Consider the following 17372-nt stretch of genomic DNA (forward strand, 5'->3'; position numbering starts at 1 on the left):
TGAGATCAAGATCTGAGCTGAAATCAAGAGTCAGAGGCTTAACTGACTGAGCCATCCAGGCGCCCCTATCTTTTTTTATTTTTAATTTTATTTTTTTAAGTAATCTCTACACTGAATGTGGGGCTCAAACTTAAACCCCGAGATCAAGAGTCACATGTTCTACCGACTGAACCAGCCAGACACCCCTAAATCCTGTTGATCCTACCTTTAGATCTCACCACAATGTGTCCCCTCTTCTCCATTCACTGCCTCCATACCTTGGTTCAGGCCCTACTAGATCCCAACTGACTTACCTATCATAAACTTCTTAACTGGTCTTCCTGCCTCCTGTCTAACCTCTACCACACTCACCCAGTAACTAGTACTCTTTTTAAGCAGAAATCTTACCATGTCACACCCCTGAAAAACCCTCTAGGGGTTTCTCATCAGTTGTAGGATAAAGTCCACTTTCCTTAACTTAGTATACATAGCCTTTTGTGATTTGCCGTACTTGTCCTGATTATCTCTTGCTGCTCAATGCCTCATACTTCAATTTCTAGGGAAATCAAGTGGCTTATAATTCTTTCAACATATCACACAAGAGAATTCTCAACAGATACTTGTTAAATGAATGAATGAAACACCCCCTTAGAGCTGGGGTGACCATTCAAACTGCTCAGCTGAGGACGGTCCCTGTTCACACCGGCCATCGCAGCATAATTACTAATAGTGCTCCTTTTCACTATCAGACTTGTCTCACACCAATATATTACACGGTCATCCCAATTATAGCAGCCATCAAATTGTTTTCTACTTCTAGTTTCCTCTACCAGATGGTGAGCTCTTTGGGGGCAGAAATTTTGTTTGTTCATTTTGTTTTTATATCCTCATGTATGCGTTCAACTAAAAGATTGCCACTGTTAGATACTGAGGATATAATGTTGAATAAAACAAAAATGGCTCTTGCCCTCAGGAAGCTTACAGTCCAGCAGGAAAGAATAATCTAATGGGAAGAATAGCACCTAATCCAATACATGCTGCTGTGAATGAATGACTAAATGTGGATTAAGATTTAGAGGCTCCTAAACAACCCTAATCCCATGAATTACAGATAGAGAAATAGTCATAACCATAGAACTCCTGATTGATCAAATCAACCATTTACTTAAAGAGTTGCTAATTAAGAATTTGAAATACAAGCCACACGTGTACACCTAAACATACATGACGTGTAGATGCTACCTTAATGTTAAACATAAGAAACAAGGACCGTGCAGTAATAGCAAGAATGAGACTCTGAGGGCTCTGTGTTTTTAGAGAGACAGTTTGTAATCCTATGTGGTTCTTTGCTGAGTGGATTATCAGTATGTACCCTACCCCTGCCCCCCCCCCGTTTTTTTTTTCAGATGGGAAATCTGAGGTTTCAGAAACTGAGCCATAAACAAAGGAATGATTTCCTAAACCAGGATTAGATTTTGGTTGGGCTTTGCTTTCAGAGCTAGGAGTACCTGCTATCCTAGACTTGTTAACCATGTTCCATGGGCAAATTGCAAAAACCCTTTCAACCTCAGTTTCCTATTTTATATATAAAATAATGATAATATTGTCTCCAGAATTAATCTAAGGATTAAATGAGGTTATGTAAAGGCATTTAGTCCTGTAACCTGGCTCTTAGAAGACACTCAGGGAATGTTAGTTCTCCATCCATTTCCCCCTATTTATCTTTCTGTCCTTGGTGAATTAAAAAAAAATGATATAAAATGATTTGAAAAAAAGAACTGCAATATAAATACCAATAAAATTTTTAATTCTTGATTCTGGGTGCTAAACTAGGCGCTCTCCACCATCTCTAAAAGTTGTAGTTCTATTTATATTCATCTGTTATCTTATTGTTATAGGCAAAGACCCTGAGAAGCATTCCAGGAACAAAGCAGTAGGTAAGATTTTTCTGGAAAAAGGCAGAGTTCATGAGGGAGCCAGGATTTGGGGGGCATTCAGCTGCTGTGGGTGTCAGCCTTCAAGATTTACCCATTTACTCTCAGTCTTCTGGTCCAAGAAAGGAAGAAGAGCACCAAACCATCCATTGAGATCTCTCGGGGTGGGGGAGGGGGGTGTGATGAGGGGGAAATGTGAACAAAAGCAAGAGCTCTGTTCAGTTACCACAATGTCCGGCGACCCCAAGACTTTCGAGCTCTTTCGTGAGGGCCAGCAGGTCTGTTCTCCAGGAGTGCCCTGGGTCTGGACTCCATTTCCCAGAGTCCCTTAGTGCCCTAATGTATTCAGTGCTCAGAGTGCCTGTATGTGTGTGAGTGTGAGAGAATGTGTGCGTGTGTGTGCGCGCGCGCGCGTGTGTGTGTGTGTGTGTGTGTGTGTCTCCGAGTCCCTGGGAGAGTGGAGGCTCATTCACTGATTAGAGCCAGCGCTGAGAGGCAGCACTGCTCCTTCTCTCACACCAACCGAGTCTCTTGATCTGTACATGCAATCCCAGGCAGCTCGCGAACACAAACCCGGGGCCAGCCGCCTGCTGCTGCTGCCGCTGCCGCCGCCGCCGCCGCCGCCGCCTCCGCCGGCTCTGCGCACCCGGGACTTTTCATGCACCACACTCACTGCCTCCTTCCCTCCGTGTCCTGAAAAGTGCGACCGTTCTCCCAAGGAATTTCCACGGCAAGTATGGAGACCAGAAAGGGGTGTGGGTGTGTGCGCGTACACAGAGGGGTGGGTGCGAGAGCGGCGGGTTGCTCGGGAACCTAACTTTCCGGGTCCGTTTCCTAGGGATTCGGGCCGCTCCCCCCGACCGGGGCAGGGGCTGGGACCCGGGCTGGCGCGTCTCAGATCTCCGCGACGGTGCCTCCCGGCATCGGTGCCCTGCGCGCTCCGTGCGCTGCCTCGCTCAAACTTTCCGTCTTGAGTTTTCCTTAATGTGTTTTATTTGGGGGGTGCGAGGGGGAGGGACCAGACGCGGGAATTGGACAAGTAGGGAGGGTGAGGGGACAGCCAGGGAAGGGGAGCAGGACTTCTTTTCTCCATCTTTTAATAAGCCCCGTTCCCACTTTGTTTGGGTCGATGGGGAGATAGCCCTGTCGCCGGGCTCCCCCGCGTACCCCGCGGTGATTTCCGGCAGGGCCCAGCCCGGGCGGTGCTCAGTGGGGAGCCCGAGGCGGCGGGCAGGATGGGGAAGGGGAGATCCTAGTGGGGAGGCTCCCCACCGCCCCCACACAGCACACCACCGGCCGGGTGGGGTACCCGCGCACCGCTGGGAGCCTCGGGCCCCCGGGTGCTCGGCTCACTTTTTCCCAGCGGGGGCGGGTGTGAAGGGCGTGGAGGGCGGTGGAGGTGGGGTGGGGGGGAGTCGCGGCGCGCAGGAACGAGGCAGGTGCTGGCACTGAGGTGGACCGTTCTAAACGCAACCGGTAAACTCCCTGCTCCGCCCGGCTGGACCGGCCTGGCCTTAGAGCAGCCGGACCCGTGGGGGGTCTCCCGGGATTTTCGGGGTCGGGACTCTAGCCCCGCGGTTGTACGGAGCCAGGCGGGAGGACCGCCGTATAGACAGCCGCGCGTGGCTCTTTTTGTAGTTTTATTTTAATCTTAGACCTGCCTTAAACTGAGTAACAATTTCTCTTTCTCCGACTTGAGAACAAAACTTTTCAGCGAGCACGCAGGTCGCCGCAGTCCTGCGGCCACCGCCGCCGTGCTCGTCAGCCCCTGCGGAGCGACCTTCTCCGCCCGGAGCCGGGCCCCGCCACCGCGGTCCCGAGCCTCCGGCCGGTCCCCCTCCCCAGCCCCGGGCTTTTCAGGGCTCGGCCTGGGCGTTTCGCCTTTGTGCTTTGTAAGGGAAAGCCTCTTCTTCCAGGGCACAACAAACTTGGGCGGAGAGCTTCCGTGTGGCCCCCCGGGCTTGGCCGCCTACGGCGGTGAGACCATCCGAAGGGATGCCCGGTCCGTCCTTTGCTCCAAGAGCCCCTCCAAGAGCTCGAGGCCCAGGTGGACCCCGGCCGGCGAGGGCGCGCGGGAGCCCCGAAGTAGCGGGGGCTCCGGCTGCCCGGAGGCAGAGGAAAAGCTCTCGTTTCCCGTTCGGAACGCGCTGCTTTTTTTGGGCCCTGGCCGTGGCTCCAGCGGAGGGCCAGGGCCCGGGCCCCGAGCCGGGCGCGCGTCGCACCGGGTGGGTGCATGGGGCGGGGGCGCTCTGTGTGGGGTTCATCCCTGCCTGGCGTGGCCGGGCTGGGCCGTCCGGGGTCTGTGGCCTGTGCCGCCTCGCTGCCCCAGGAACAGCAGAGAGGGAGGACTCGGGCTCTCTCTGCCCGCGGTGCCCACCAGCCACGTCTCGCCTCCAGACCCCGCTCCGGACTCGGCTTGAGAGGCAAAGGGAAAAGAAGGGAAAAATAAAGGGGGGGAAAGGGGGCGGGCAGTGAGGAAACGGCGGGTCAGACTGGAGGGAGCAGAGCGGCCAGGGATGCCCGGCCTCCTCCTCTGCGGGTCTCGGGGGTTCTTGCGGAAAATGGAAAATGAGCCGAGGGGGGAAGGCAGAAAGAGCGTCGAGGAAGAGATGCGGGAGTCCTCCGTTCCCATCCCTCCTGGCCCGCGGAAAGCCGGCAAAAGTGGCGTGAGTTCGCTCGCTGCGATCCGGGGCGAGGTGGGGGAAGGCCGAGGACAGGGCGGCGCCGCCCCGCTGGTGACCGACGGGGCCGGGCGCCCAGCGAGCGGCGACACACACCTGTTCTGCGAGCTGCGTCGTGTGCGGCGGCCGGACGGCGTCGGCGCGAAAGGCAGAACTCTCCCTCCCTCACCCCAGGCCCGCAGTCCCGGAACCGGGAGGGCCCGGTTGCCCCGCGCCAGCCCGCACTTACGGGAGCGCCAGAATCCATGAGCCCGGTGGCTGCCCGCCGAAGCGGTGGCGCGCGGCGATGAGACCCGGGTGACCCGCGGGGCGGGGTTGTTCAGGGGCATGAGGTCCTTGGACTTTGATCGAAGGCAGCCTTCCCCCAGCCCCTGTCCGGCGGGCCCTGCCCGGCTGTGGACCTGGGCTCCTTGCACTTGTCGGTTCTTCCCTGGCCGGCGCCCTGGTTCCCCAAAGTTACAAGCAGCTTGTTTCGTGCGGAGGTTGTTGGGACCTAAAGTATTCTTTGTGCAATGGCAGCCGAGAGCTGGAGGGAGAGGTCAGGCCAAGGAGCGGTGGGCTCGGCCCTGCGTTGGACCCAAGTTTTTGCAGGTTTCGCCTTCACCTCTTCTTCCTCCGTTTTCCCTAAAAGAGTTGCTTTTCCCTGGCTAAGACTCCTACCGGCTGAATTTTGCACCCGCTTAGCTGAGCTGGCAGCCCCGCAGCCCTGCACCCTTCGACAGGCCCGGCTATTTAGGATTTGCACCCGTTGGCCAAGCCCGGTCTGGGTCGGGGTCCAAATCTGGGACCGATACCCGGCCACGTCTGAATCGCAGGCGTTGGCCCCAGCCTTTGGAATAGTGTTAAGCTTATGCTTCCTGAGCTCTTGCATATGGTGGTAAAATTTCTGTTAGAGCGGTGTTTCCAAATACCCCCTGGGCGTTTGGTGTGCGGGAATTCTCTTCAAGCGAAGAAGTCTGTGAACTTAAAAAAAAAAAAAAAAAAAATTCTTTCCTGAGTTCTTCACAACCCCCCACTACCCTGGCCCCATTTCCCATTGTTCTCTGCTTTTTAAGTTGCCTGTTAATTTTTTAAAAGTTTATTTATGCAAAGGAAAAATATCGTTTAATTTGTTCTATTATTTTAATTCCTGGCTTTTGGAAACTATTCAGAGACCACAAAAATGTCACCTGTTGTAATAAGCAGAGGAGTGTTGTGTGTGCGTTTTAATTGCCAGCAGAGTCGTAGTTTGGTGGGCGTTCAGAGCTAGGGCTCCGGGAAAGAGGCTTTGCAGCTTTTCTTTGTGGCAGTCATTTGCAAGTGGGTTTGGCTCCCAGCTGCAGTAGCAGCAGCGCCGCTTCCTTCTACGCCGATCCCAGCGCGGGTCAGGAAGCCCAGACCCTGGACAGGGATGGTCAGAGGCCGGGGTGGGAGATTGCCCACTCTCTGAGACTTTCTTTCTGGCTTTCGGTTTTTCAATGCGAAAGTGGCTAGTTCGCGCCGGAGAGCGCGGAGCGCTGCGCATCAGCTCAGCTTCAGACATTTTCACGTTCGAAACGCCAGTTTCTTCGTTTCATTTGTCTTGGTTCTGGCATGTTTAACCACGCAATTAGTAATCTCACTAATTATTCAGTTAGCTGGCGTTTTGTAATCACTTTAAACCAGGGTCGGGTGTGTGATTTAACAAGCAAACAAACTCCCACCCACACAGACCTGAACCAAACCCATCACATCAAGGATTTGAAAATTTTTGAACTCAATATTTGTTGGTTCCTCCGTCCAACCTCACTGCCTGCCAGACAATTTATTTAGCTTGTGGATTGATCCCTCCTCCTTGTTTAGTTAATTCAACAAAGACTTTTTGCAATCTGTTTGGAGTTTGTCTGATGCCGTGGAAAAGTAGCTGATGATTTATTTGGTTGCTTTTCGATTTCTGTCTTCAGCCCTTCTTTCTCCTCCTTTCAGCGGGGATGTCAGCTGTTATTACTTCCTATTGATCCCTTTGCAAAGTGAGAAGTGAACTAAAATTAATGTCAATTCCACTGCTCGGATCAATAGCTGGAGTTATTTTAATCTGGATTTGCACGAAGTGCTAAATTAAAAAAAATCAGCATAGAGGCAGAAAAGTAACAGTTACTTACTTTCCCTTTGCCTGGTTCTTTACAGTCACCCAAATGCTCCATCAAGCTGATTATCTTACAATCCATATTTTTTTAATTAAGAGGGTCAGTTAGTTTTCTTATTTTGGGTTCTGTGTTTAAACCCATGACATTTTGACATTGGGAGTGTATTAACTATAGATTTTCATAATGACTGTGGTCTGCTGAAGCCTCATCTATACAAGTTGTTAATGTGAGGAGGAGGTAAGAAAGAAAAGGAAAAAGAAAAAAAACACACTCCCCCTTCCCCCACAGAGACCAACGCCCACACAGTGGAGTAAAAGAGATGTGGCCTGGAAAAATATTGTTGATTTATTTTCAGTATAATGAAGTTTCAAATGAATAACCAGGTTTGAGTGATTCATCGTGTTCTGTTGGAGTGTCCGGTGCTGTCGCCAGATTACTAATTTATGAAACTCATTTAACATAATGAGGTGATCCAGGAAGTAAAAATAGAAAGTGAATTCTCTGGGCAATTGGTTATTTGGGGGGACAACATTCCACCCTTTATCCCCCCCCCACCCCTAGTGTATTATGTTTGTCCTTTTCTCCTGCTTGCCTCATGTGATATTGCTTGAGAGACAAGTAGTTAGTTATTTCTGTTATGAAGAGCTGCTTAGAACCCTTGGAACAGCCCTGGACCCACTTTAGAGCGTCCATGTTATGTGACCATTAATCTGACTTGAAAACAGCCAAGAACAGGATTCCCAGACCAGACTTGTCAGGCTAACTGGCTGTCCTTGGCAGATCATTCCCTGCACTGCTATAACTTGACAGGAAAGTTATTTAAAATTTGGAAGAGAGAAAAATCCGTTAATGTGAGATACATAATCTGGTAATTTAGCAATGATGTCTATAAGGAGAGATGCCAAATGAGGAAGCAGTCTGATGGTGTGCACTCATCTTCCCAATTAATAACAGTCATTGACACGTCTGCTACAGGATGAGAGAAGGAAATACTCTCTTTGCACTGCATTAAGCCAAGGGGATTCATCTACAGTTTAACTGAGGCTTCTGTATTTGAGGGAATACCAAAGATACTCCATTATCTAGGTGTTTTTTGTTTTTTTTTTAAGGGAGGGGGCAAAATCTCGTTTGAGCTATGACTCGATTTAAAGATTATAATTTGTAGCAGATGGTGATTTTTGGTTACACCTTGAGTTTCATTAAGTTTCTATCTAGTGTATATTTTTGAAGCTAATAAATTCTAGTATTCCTCTTATGTTATCCTGACTTTTGATATATAGCCCTTCTCCCACTCCCCCAACCCCCCACTCAAAATAAATTTTGAAATGGAATCAGCGGCTATGGAAATGTACAACCTAAATTTAAAAGGGAAATTGAAGGAAGTCTCTCCCAACTCCAATTTGTTCCAGGGGCCTTTATCAGACATCAACTCTGACTGGGCCCAATAAGCAGAGCAAAATAAGTCAGAAATTTTGTTAACATTTTGCTCCAAATGTTAATGGCAAATTCAAGGCTGTTTACAAATCTACTTAAGAGCGAGTGCATTAGTAACTAAAATTACCGATCCGTTCTTTGCTGCCCCTGGAAGACAGCCGCTTCTAGAGAACATATGCCAAAGGCACCCGTTATGGTGTTAAATATTGTCGGAGATGCCAGGCATTTTACTGATGAAGGTTTTGTTCCTTCTCAGAAACGAGAAAACCTGTATGATTAGAGAAGGGCGTGCATCAAAAATAATATTGCTGTTGTCTCTTCACATAGCACTTTTTTCTGGAAATAGCCTTAGATGATACATGAAGATGTGTGTTGATGTATGTGCCAATGTGTGTGATTTATCCACACGTACAATTCATACCAACTAGCATGTACAGATGGTCTAGATGTGCTTGATTTAGGAATTTTTCAGCACCAGGGCGTTGTCAGGGGAGATGAAGAGAGAATGTGTTTGTGGGGGGTCATATAGGTAGAACCTTGCCTCTGTTTGAACATCAGGGCTGCCATGAGAGGTGTGTGCAGGTGGAAACCCTTTAAAATATAGACCCCACCTAATCTACTGGGTGACTTGGCCTTCCAAAGCTCATTTGCTCAGGGAATATTGTATTTGGAGGTTTTATGATTTTTTTTCCTTTGCTGGGCTCAGGCGCATTTCACCCGGAACGTGTAGGGACCAAAGTCAGCTACGCGTACATCACAGTAAGTTGTCTATTGATTTTCCTGAATGAAAATGGTCTGATGCTGCTGCCCACTGGCTCCTAAAGCCTGTGGTGTCTCTTGCCCGAGCATCTGTAAGCCAGAAGGATGGTGTTTCGATCACTTGGGGCTTCCCTTTTTTTCCTCCCCCCTTGACCTTCCTCCCCCCTCTTTTTTTCTCTTTGCTGTTTCCGCAGGTCTTAGAAGGGGATGATTCCCCAGTAATATCCCCTGCCCTGATCCAAGGTGCTGCTCGGCCTCCCTCCCAGGGAAGACTGCTTCTTGTGTGACACGAGCCTAAGAAAGAGACTCCGATGGACTTACACCGGGCAGCCTTCAAGATGGAGAACTCATCCTACCTCCCCAACCCGCTGGCATCCCCAGCACTGATGGTCCTGGCGTCCACGGCTGAGGCCAGCCGCGATGCTTCCATCCCTTGTCAGCAGCCACGACCCTTTGGTGTACCTGTCTCAGTAGACAAGGACGTGCATATTCCCTTCACCAACGGTTCCTACACCTTTGCCTCTATGTACCATCGGCAAGGTGGGGTGCCAGGCACTTTTGCCAATCGTGATTTTCCCCCTTCTTTACTACACCTCCACCCTCAGTTTGCTCCCCCAAATCTAGATTGCACCCCAATCAGTATGCTAAATCATAGTGGAGTGGGGGCTTTCCGTCCCTTCGCTTCCACTGAGGACCGGGAGAGTTATCAGTCAGCCTTCACGCCGGCCAAGCGACTTAAGAACTGCCATGACACAGAGTCTCCCCACTTGCGCTTCTCAGATGCAGATGGCAAGGAATATGACTTTGGGACACAGCTGCCATCTAGCTCCCCCGGTTCACTTAAGGTTGACGATACTGGGAAGAAGATTTTTGCTGTCTCTGGCCTCATTTCGGATCGGGAAGCCTCTTCTAGCCCAGAGGATCGGAATGACAGATGTAAGTACTTTGGTGTGAGCCTTCCCTACCCCCGGCAAACCCTGCCTCACAGTAGTGTTCAACAGGTCGCTGGCAGTTTTCATGCTCCTAGGAATGGGGAGGGCCAGGTACTTCCCACTCAATGGCTGCGGAGTGCTAACATTTACTTGTCTCTTGTCGATGAGCATTGACAGTTCTGGGAGGACATGTTTTTCTGAAGGTATCCAGAAGCAAGTTGGCTCCACGCTGCCTCTCCCTGGGGCACGATTGGCTTATTCTCTGGGGATTCTGGAGTGAAGAGGGGTGCTATATATATACTGGAGTGAATGTCATTTTATTAGAAAGTGTAGGTTCCTAGGAAATTTGGGGGGCCTGAAGAAACTCATCCATCCCTCCTCTCTTTGCTATCCTCATTATATTTCTCTGAGCATTTTTTTTTTTTAGCTTTTCCATTGTATCACATCCAGTGGACTCCACGTGATTTTATTTTCCCAACTCTCAGCCCTTGTCCACATGAGGCTATTTTTCAGAGAAGGACAAAGGTGTCGTCAATCACCATAAAGCATTTCAAACAGCTGTGTTTTCCTTGCGATCGCAAGGCTAGAAAGCCGACTTCTCTTGGGATTTAACAGGTTTGCTGGATGCTTATCCTAGGGCTCACTTTTAGGACTAGACACGGTTGACCTGTGTGACTGCTCCATATTTGATGTTCACAACAATTATTAATTTCTGCTTATGGAACAGTTTTCTCGTGTTCTCCCAGTGCCTCGTTGAGCTTTGGCGACCCTCGCTGATAGTTGGAACTAAACCTTTATTTGGAACTTGTAGACCAGGAGTGCTGAACCCTGCAATCTTCTCCTCTAATAGAATCAGAAAATAACTGTGTTCTGACGCTTTTGGGCTATGGGTAGGCAGAGCAGTTTTCTTCAAGCCTGGTGAGAATTTATGAACTGAGGGTGTTTTTCCACCCAACCCTTTGTTCTAAGATTTGCTTCATTTTATTTTCTTAAGAAAACTACATCTGAGGTTTGCTTTCCCCTCTTCTCTATTTTTTTGTGCTCCTGTCCTCTCTATAACCACCAACACGAATACCATTTTTTTTTCTCTTCTCTTTATGATGCCGAGGAGAGTAATAGAGACATTGCCGCTCTCTCCCCTGTCGGCACTGCTTCCTCAGGCTGTCTCCTTGAATTAGGCACTGTGTTAACTTTCCTGCGCTAAAAGGCATCTGCCTAAACCCAGCGTACCTTTTCAATAAAAGTCATCATAAAATCAACCTGCCTTGTAAATCCATCGCTCTTTGGTTTTGAAATATGTAGCAAGTGTGTCTTTTATGTTAGCGTCTGTAAGCCCGAGACCTCCCCACTTCAGGGACAAGCTGCCAGCACGAGTGCCCGTGTGTTCTCTCACTTTGCTTGGGCTCTTCTTCCTCTGTCTCCCCTTCTGGACAGCTGACGTGTGCATTACCATCTTGCTTTCCCGGTATACCTGCTGAAGACACTGGCGTTGTGTTGGATCTGTTGTGTTTCACTTTAGTGCAGTTTTCATTTGTCAGCGTGCAGGTGATGGAGGCAAGCTGTAATCTGACCTCTGGCTAAAGCTGGCCTGGGTGAGAGTGCGACGGATTCTGCCCCTTTTTGCTCCAAATACAAGTTGAAGATGCAAACCTCTCAAACCTAACGGTGCTGCAAAGTAACATCTGGAGATCAAGATTCCTTTCTTCTCACTCAACAGATCCGGCTGGTCTCCATTTTTCTCTCTTTTTAGCCCAAACCTGTGTCAGACCCCCAGAGCAGGAAGAAGCTTGTTAGTCAAGTCAGAACTCATAGATGTGTCTATCCATTCCCCCTCCGAGTGTCAAAGCCATAACTCTTCTGTTTGCTTGGTTTGCATTGTGTGGTGGTGCCATCCCCCATAGAGATGGATCCCTCACGCAGGAATACGCCTGGGTGGAGAAAAATTAAATGAGTCTATCTCCCAAAGTGAAATGGAGTTCTGACCTTGAAATTAATGAGATTCTGATCAGAAGAGTGGGGAAACTTCTTTATTTCAAACTGTAGTGTTATAGAAATTGGAACCCTTTCCCCTTTTATTTGCTTAAAATATTCTTTCTTTAGAGAGTACTTTGTCTTCTCTTTTTTCTCTTGCCCAAACATAAAACCTATAGGCGTGTCTATGAGTGTAGGATGTTTTGCACAACCACATTATTATCTAGAGTAGCATTTGTGACTAATCTTTAACAAGAAACAAAGGTGCAAAGTGAAGAGGAGCCTCTTAGGCTGTGATAGCCCTGGATCTGGGCTCCTTCCTCCTTTTCTTTCCTTAGGTGGCAGAGCAGCCTTCCCAGGGCTGTACTGGGTAGCGTTTGTGCTTTTGAGTTTGAGTTTTTGGAAGGCGGGAGAAACATTTTTCTGTGGGGAAGGGTTGAAGAGGCACTGTGACAAAGTCTGCAGCAGCTTTCTTGGCTCCTGTCATATGCCGACGTGTGTCGGAATATTTATGGTCTGTTTTATGTAAATACATATTTAAGGGCCGTTAGAAGGCCTGATTATTCCCACTAGATGCCTTTCAGGTCCTCCCTACAGAACCGTTTTGAAATAAGTAATATTTCTCAGATAATCGAGTGACAGTGTACAAGACTGCTTCTAAAGGGAGAGCTTAAGGGGCAGATGGGGCAGTGAGGGGGGTGGGGAGAAGAGAGAGGATAGAAAGTGTTCAAAAGAGCGAAGTAATAGGATGCAGTGGCTTTTTTTGGTCAGATTGCCAAAATTAACTATGTATATTCTAGTTTTTTATTCTTAAAATTTAGAGTTAATTTCTGATGTGGTTGACTTATTTTTCAGTTCTCTTCATATAAATAAATTTTTCTCATAAAATGTAAAAAAAAAAATGGTTTAATTAAATTCAACAGTAAAACTCCTAAATAGGCACTTAGCTTTAAGGGGTTTTTTTTCGGGGGTGGGGGGCTGAGTATGGGGGTGTGTGTGTGTGTCCTTTCCTTAGAGTAGAAGTTTTATGACTGAGTTTTAGGTCAATGAAAAATCAGTTTTACAATGGAAACACTGACAATTTTTACTGTCGCAGCCACCCCCTGCTCGCACACTGCATCCATATGCAGATATGTCCACATGTGAGAGCATTTGAAAGAGGGGCCTGCAGACATGGTGTAATGCACATGTGTTCTTTCCTTAAATCTGGGTGCTGATAGGCAGGATTTCTTTTGTAATTAAATATGCATTTTTGTAGACCAAAATGTAGCTATTTGGGTAAAGTATTGTCTCTCCTAGTAGATGATTTCCAGTTCTTGCCTGTTCACCTACCTGGCATCACAGGTGATCCGTGAGGTAGGTGTTGGTTCTATGGAAAAAAAGAAGCCTTTACTCGACAGGACTGACTTATTTGCCCTGGAGAAAAGGAGAAGTGTTTTGTGAGAAGCCGTTCATGGAGGATGCGTAATTCCCCAGGAAGGGAACTGAGGTAACTCCTGTTTATTGTCACTCCCTGAACCAGTCTCCAAGGCTTCTTGTCCAGGGAAATGATGCTAAAATTTATGGACCAATTACGAATAGTCCACGTGTGTCTTACATATGAAGTGTCTACAGATATGTTTCCCAGGGCTTTTAAAATAAACATTTCCTCATTAAGGAAACTTTACAACAAAAGGGAAGATAAGTATTGTCTGCTGCCTTGTGCTAGAATCTATACATTTATTACCCCCTTAGCACCCTGGCTCTTATCATGTGTATTTCCTTGTACTCTGTTGGCCATCCCTGGGCCCAGATTCCTGCCTGGGTCATATAGGTTTTTGGTTTTGGGTTTTTTTGTTTTGTTTTGTTTTGGGTTTTTTTGGGGGGGGGCAGCCTGCCAGTCATTCCACTCAGTCAGCCCAAATTGGAGTTGGCTATATGCATGTTCACCAAAGGGCTGAGAGGAACAAGAACTGTCCCAGTTGGAGCAATGACTGGCCCTGCCTTCTGATTCATCTCAGGGATGAGCACCGGTCATTGACCCTAGAGTGGCTCTGTTTCCTTGGCCCTTGCCTGTGTCAGGCAGATTCACAGGTAGGCAGGAAACGGGGTGGCTCACAGCAGTTCCTGGATGTTCTGCTTTGCTCTCATCTTTGATGTATTTGAAAAGTCATTCTTGAGCCCCAAAAGCCCTGAGTAGGAGATGGTATTTTGTACTCAGGGGGAGAATGTGTCTTTATAAAGGCATGTATCATCGAAGACCCTGTGTCCTAACAATCAGATCAGCTGAGCCCACATAGGCCCAAGGACAGCCTGGAATGAGGAGTCCCAGCTACATCATGGGGGTGGTATTAAGGGGGATACTTCCCAAGGACTCTGGGACTGGAGTGGCCAGAGACCCTGACCTGGGCTTTTAGGAGAATTGCTCTTGCTGGGGAAAATGTTTGGGACAGTTGTCAGGTCACCAGGCTCAACTTCTGGATTGTAGCTGGAGCAGATGACCACCGTGAAAGGGCCAGCAGATCACCAGAGGAGATGGGTCAGATGGTTCCCTCCGTACTGACTGCCCAGAGCTAGCCCAGTTGTCGCTCAGCTGCTCCCCAATTTCTCCCGGAGCCCCTTTTCTCCTCCCTCTGGGGCTGGAGGGCAAGAACTCCTGTGATGTGTGGTTGTTTCTGGTTGTTCACTCCCAGCACAGTCATGGAGACTCCTTTTCATGCTGCTGGGTTTAATTGTCTTGTTGGGATAAAGAAATGTTTGCACAGCTAAAGTGGGGCCGGGCTGGACGGGAGCAGTCCCTGATGGCTGCAGAGCCATCTGGCCTGGCTTGGCTTGGCTCATCGCGCCGCTCGCCCGCCGCCCGCCCGGCGGCTGGGCTCGCTCCCGCTCCCGCTCTCGCTCTCTTCCCCTGTCCTCGCTCCACGCCGCGCCGTTCTGGTCGGCGGCTGCCTCCTCGCGCGGCCGGAATGCCTAATCACCATGGTGAGAAAACGGACACCGCAGCCGTCCTCCCTCCTCGCCTCGCGCCCTCCCTCCCATCAATTGTCATGCAGAAGTGATCCGGGCTGCCGTTTCCTCGCGGCCGCCAGCCAGCCCCTCGCCGCTCCCGGCAGAAGGGTGGCTGGTAATTGATCGTTTGGGGGAGGGGGCGCGGAGAGGCGCGAGGCCCGGCCAGGGGGAGGAAGAACCACGGAGCGGGCACCGTTGGCTCACTTGGAAAGGACCCCCCAGCCTCCGCCACCGAGATGGCTTTCAAGTGGTTTCAGAAATGTTGGTGACCTCGCCGTCGCTCGGCCGGACTCGGAGGCTGCGGGAGAACTCCGGGCGCTGCCCCAGGGCCGGGCGAGCCTCGCGCCGCCGCCGCCGCCGCCGCCGCAGCCGCCGGCGCCCGGGACCCGCGGGCCGGCCTGGTCCCCCACCCCCGCCCCGCCCCGCCCTCCCCCTCCCCGCGCCCCCAGGTCGCACTAGGAACCGAGTCTTCGGTCGGTTTCCTGTCCTGTCGTCTGAGCTGCAGAGGGAGTGTGGGGACGGGGTGAGGGGACAGGGAGCGAGTGTGACCGGGGAGGGGGGGCACGCCCACGGGGGGTCGGGGTGATGGGGGATAGGGCGGGAAGTGCGGGTGGGCGGGTGGCGGTGTGAGGAGGCGAGGGGACCCCGCGCGGGCGTGGGGCGGCCAGCGCGCGGGGAGGGGGCGTGGGGGGCGGGAGTGGGAGGAGGGTGTGGGGGAGGGCGCGGGGGCGCGTCGAGGAGGACGGACATGTGTACACGCGCTTCTGGAGCTAGCATTTCCCTCGGCACCCGACGACTTTGAGGTTTCTCCTGTAGATTCGAAATGTTTTCCCCGTCTTGCTTTTCAAATTTGTAAAACGTTTCGGGAACTGTTTCCCAAGCCCTGGGGTTCGTGAATCCGCAGGATGGCTGGTAATTCGGGCGAGGCGAGTCTCGGTCGCCTCTGACGGTCTGAGGCTCTCAGCCAGCACAGCGGGGCTTGTTAAAGTCCGGGCAATTTCTGGAACTCTTCCCACGGGAAGTTTTCCGGGGCTGCCTTCCGGTCAGCGGCCCCAGGTTGATTATTTGGTGGCCCTTTTTTGTTTGAAAACAAAAAACACACATTGTATCCTAATAACAAAAGTTGCTCTCCCTCCCCATCCCCTTTCCTCATTAGGCAGAAGAGGAAACTGAAAAAATAGAATTATATTTTTATATTAGTTTTTCTTATTTTTAACCCTTGTTAACTACATCCATCTGGTTAATAAATATTAGCACACACTGAAATGTATTCTTTGTAAATACTCGGCATTTGGAGTGACAATACTTTTAGTATAGTTATATTTTCATAATGGTTTTTCATATTTTTAAGTCTTATTAACCACATCCATCTGGTCAATAAATATCAGCATACATGTTGGAATGTACTCTTTATAAATACTTGGGATTTGGAGTGATGATACATTTTAAGTGTAAAATCCACACAACTGTAACACCAAAATTACAGTAATCTTTGGATTTGAATATTCTCTTCCAGCAGTTTAACAGCATTTCCCAGTGCCATTTCTCCCCAAAAACAGATGAACTGCAGACTTGAGGATAACTTACTGCTGTAGAGCAGCTAAAATGCCTTCACGTTTTAAAAAAAAATACCATTTAAATTGTGGCGTTTGTGGCTGAACAGAACCTACAAGTGTGTGCTGTGGGTGGGAATTTGTAAATATCTCTTTCTTTGGGCAAGGAGGAGAATTTTCTGCAAAAGAACTTTCACCTACTTAGTTTCTCTCTTAGGCCCTTTCCAGGAAAAGATCCTGATTTGGGACTATGGGTTTAGGGCTGGAGAAAAGATAGGCTGTGGTATTATCAGCAAACCTGGTAGATGCTAAGTAAACAGGAGGAATTCATTCCCTTCCATTTTTACCCAATGGATTAGGTTTTTCTATAATCTTAACCACAGTTTAGTTTTAGTGCTAAAAAAAATTTCTGGGGCATTGGTGCCAATCACATCGAAGGGTTCAGTAAGTATTAGTTGAGTATTAAATAAATTAATGGTGGTGATTATAATCTAATTTTTCCTCCAAGTTTTCAGCAGTTTGCCACTCTTCAGCATTGCGCTGGATAATATCTATTAGACTATGCTATCCCAAAGGTGTAGAGGTCGGAGGAAAGAAAAGAAGAATTTATTTATGCCTTGAGATTTAATAATGACAAAAGTAGGGAGGGAGTTTTTCAAGAGATATGTGAAATTGCCTTTCTCAAATATAGACTTATTGTCTTGATTATTTGGGGGTACCAAAAGAATCTTTCCTAGCTTAAAAAATAATTTAAAATTTGCTTTTCTCACCTAACACTCTAGAAACCTAAGATCAGAGGCTATCCCCTTCCCAAATGTTTTCTCACAGCATTACATTCCCTATCATGGAGTCCACAAATGCTGACCTGCTTTTGATGTGTATTTAAAAAAAACAAGTTCCTACCCAGGTCTTGGTTGAAGCTGGAATCAGACAAGTGATGTGGGGGTTTTGTAGACACATATAACCATCTGGCAATTCAGACATTTGACCGTCAGTTTTCTCTGTGGAATGTGTTCTGATTGAAGATGACCTAGAG

General features: G+C 49.0%; 1 protein-coding gene across 2 annotated transcripts in view; it reads left to right on the forward strand.

Moving 5' to 3' along the window:
• Window positions 1–2535: 2535 nt before the first annotated feature.
• RNF220 (ring finger protein 220) overlaps window positions 2536–17372 on the forward strand; it is a 225086-nt gene continuing 210249 nt past the window's right edge. The window contains exons 1-2 of one of the 2 annotated variants that reach the window (XM_006728980.3): window positions 2536–2643; window positions 9087–9828. In XM_006728980.3, the coding sequence (XP_006729043.2) occupies window positions 9204–9828 (625 nt within the window). In that variant the 5' untranslated portion in view covers window positions 2536–2643; window positions 9087–9203. The remainder of the gene's footprint in view (window positions 2644–9086; window positions 9829–17372) is intronic. The other variant, XM_006728978.3, reaches the window with a different exon arrangement.

The sequence above is a fragment of the Leptonychotes weddellii genome, chromosome 4, assembly GCF_054177405.1.
Source record: "Leptonychotes weddellii isolate Sample4059 chromosome 4, ASM5417740v2, whole genome shotgun sequence".
Taxonomy (NCBI): Eukaryota; Metazoa; Chordata; class Mammalia; order Carnivora; family Phocidae; genus Leptonychotes; species Leptonychotes weddellii.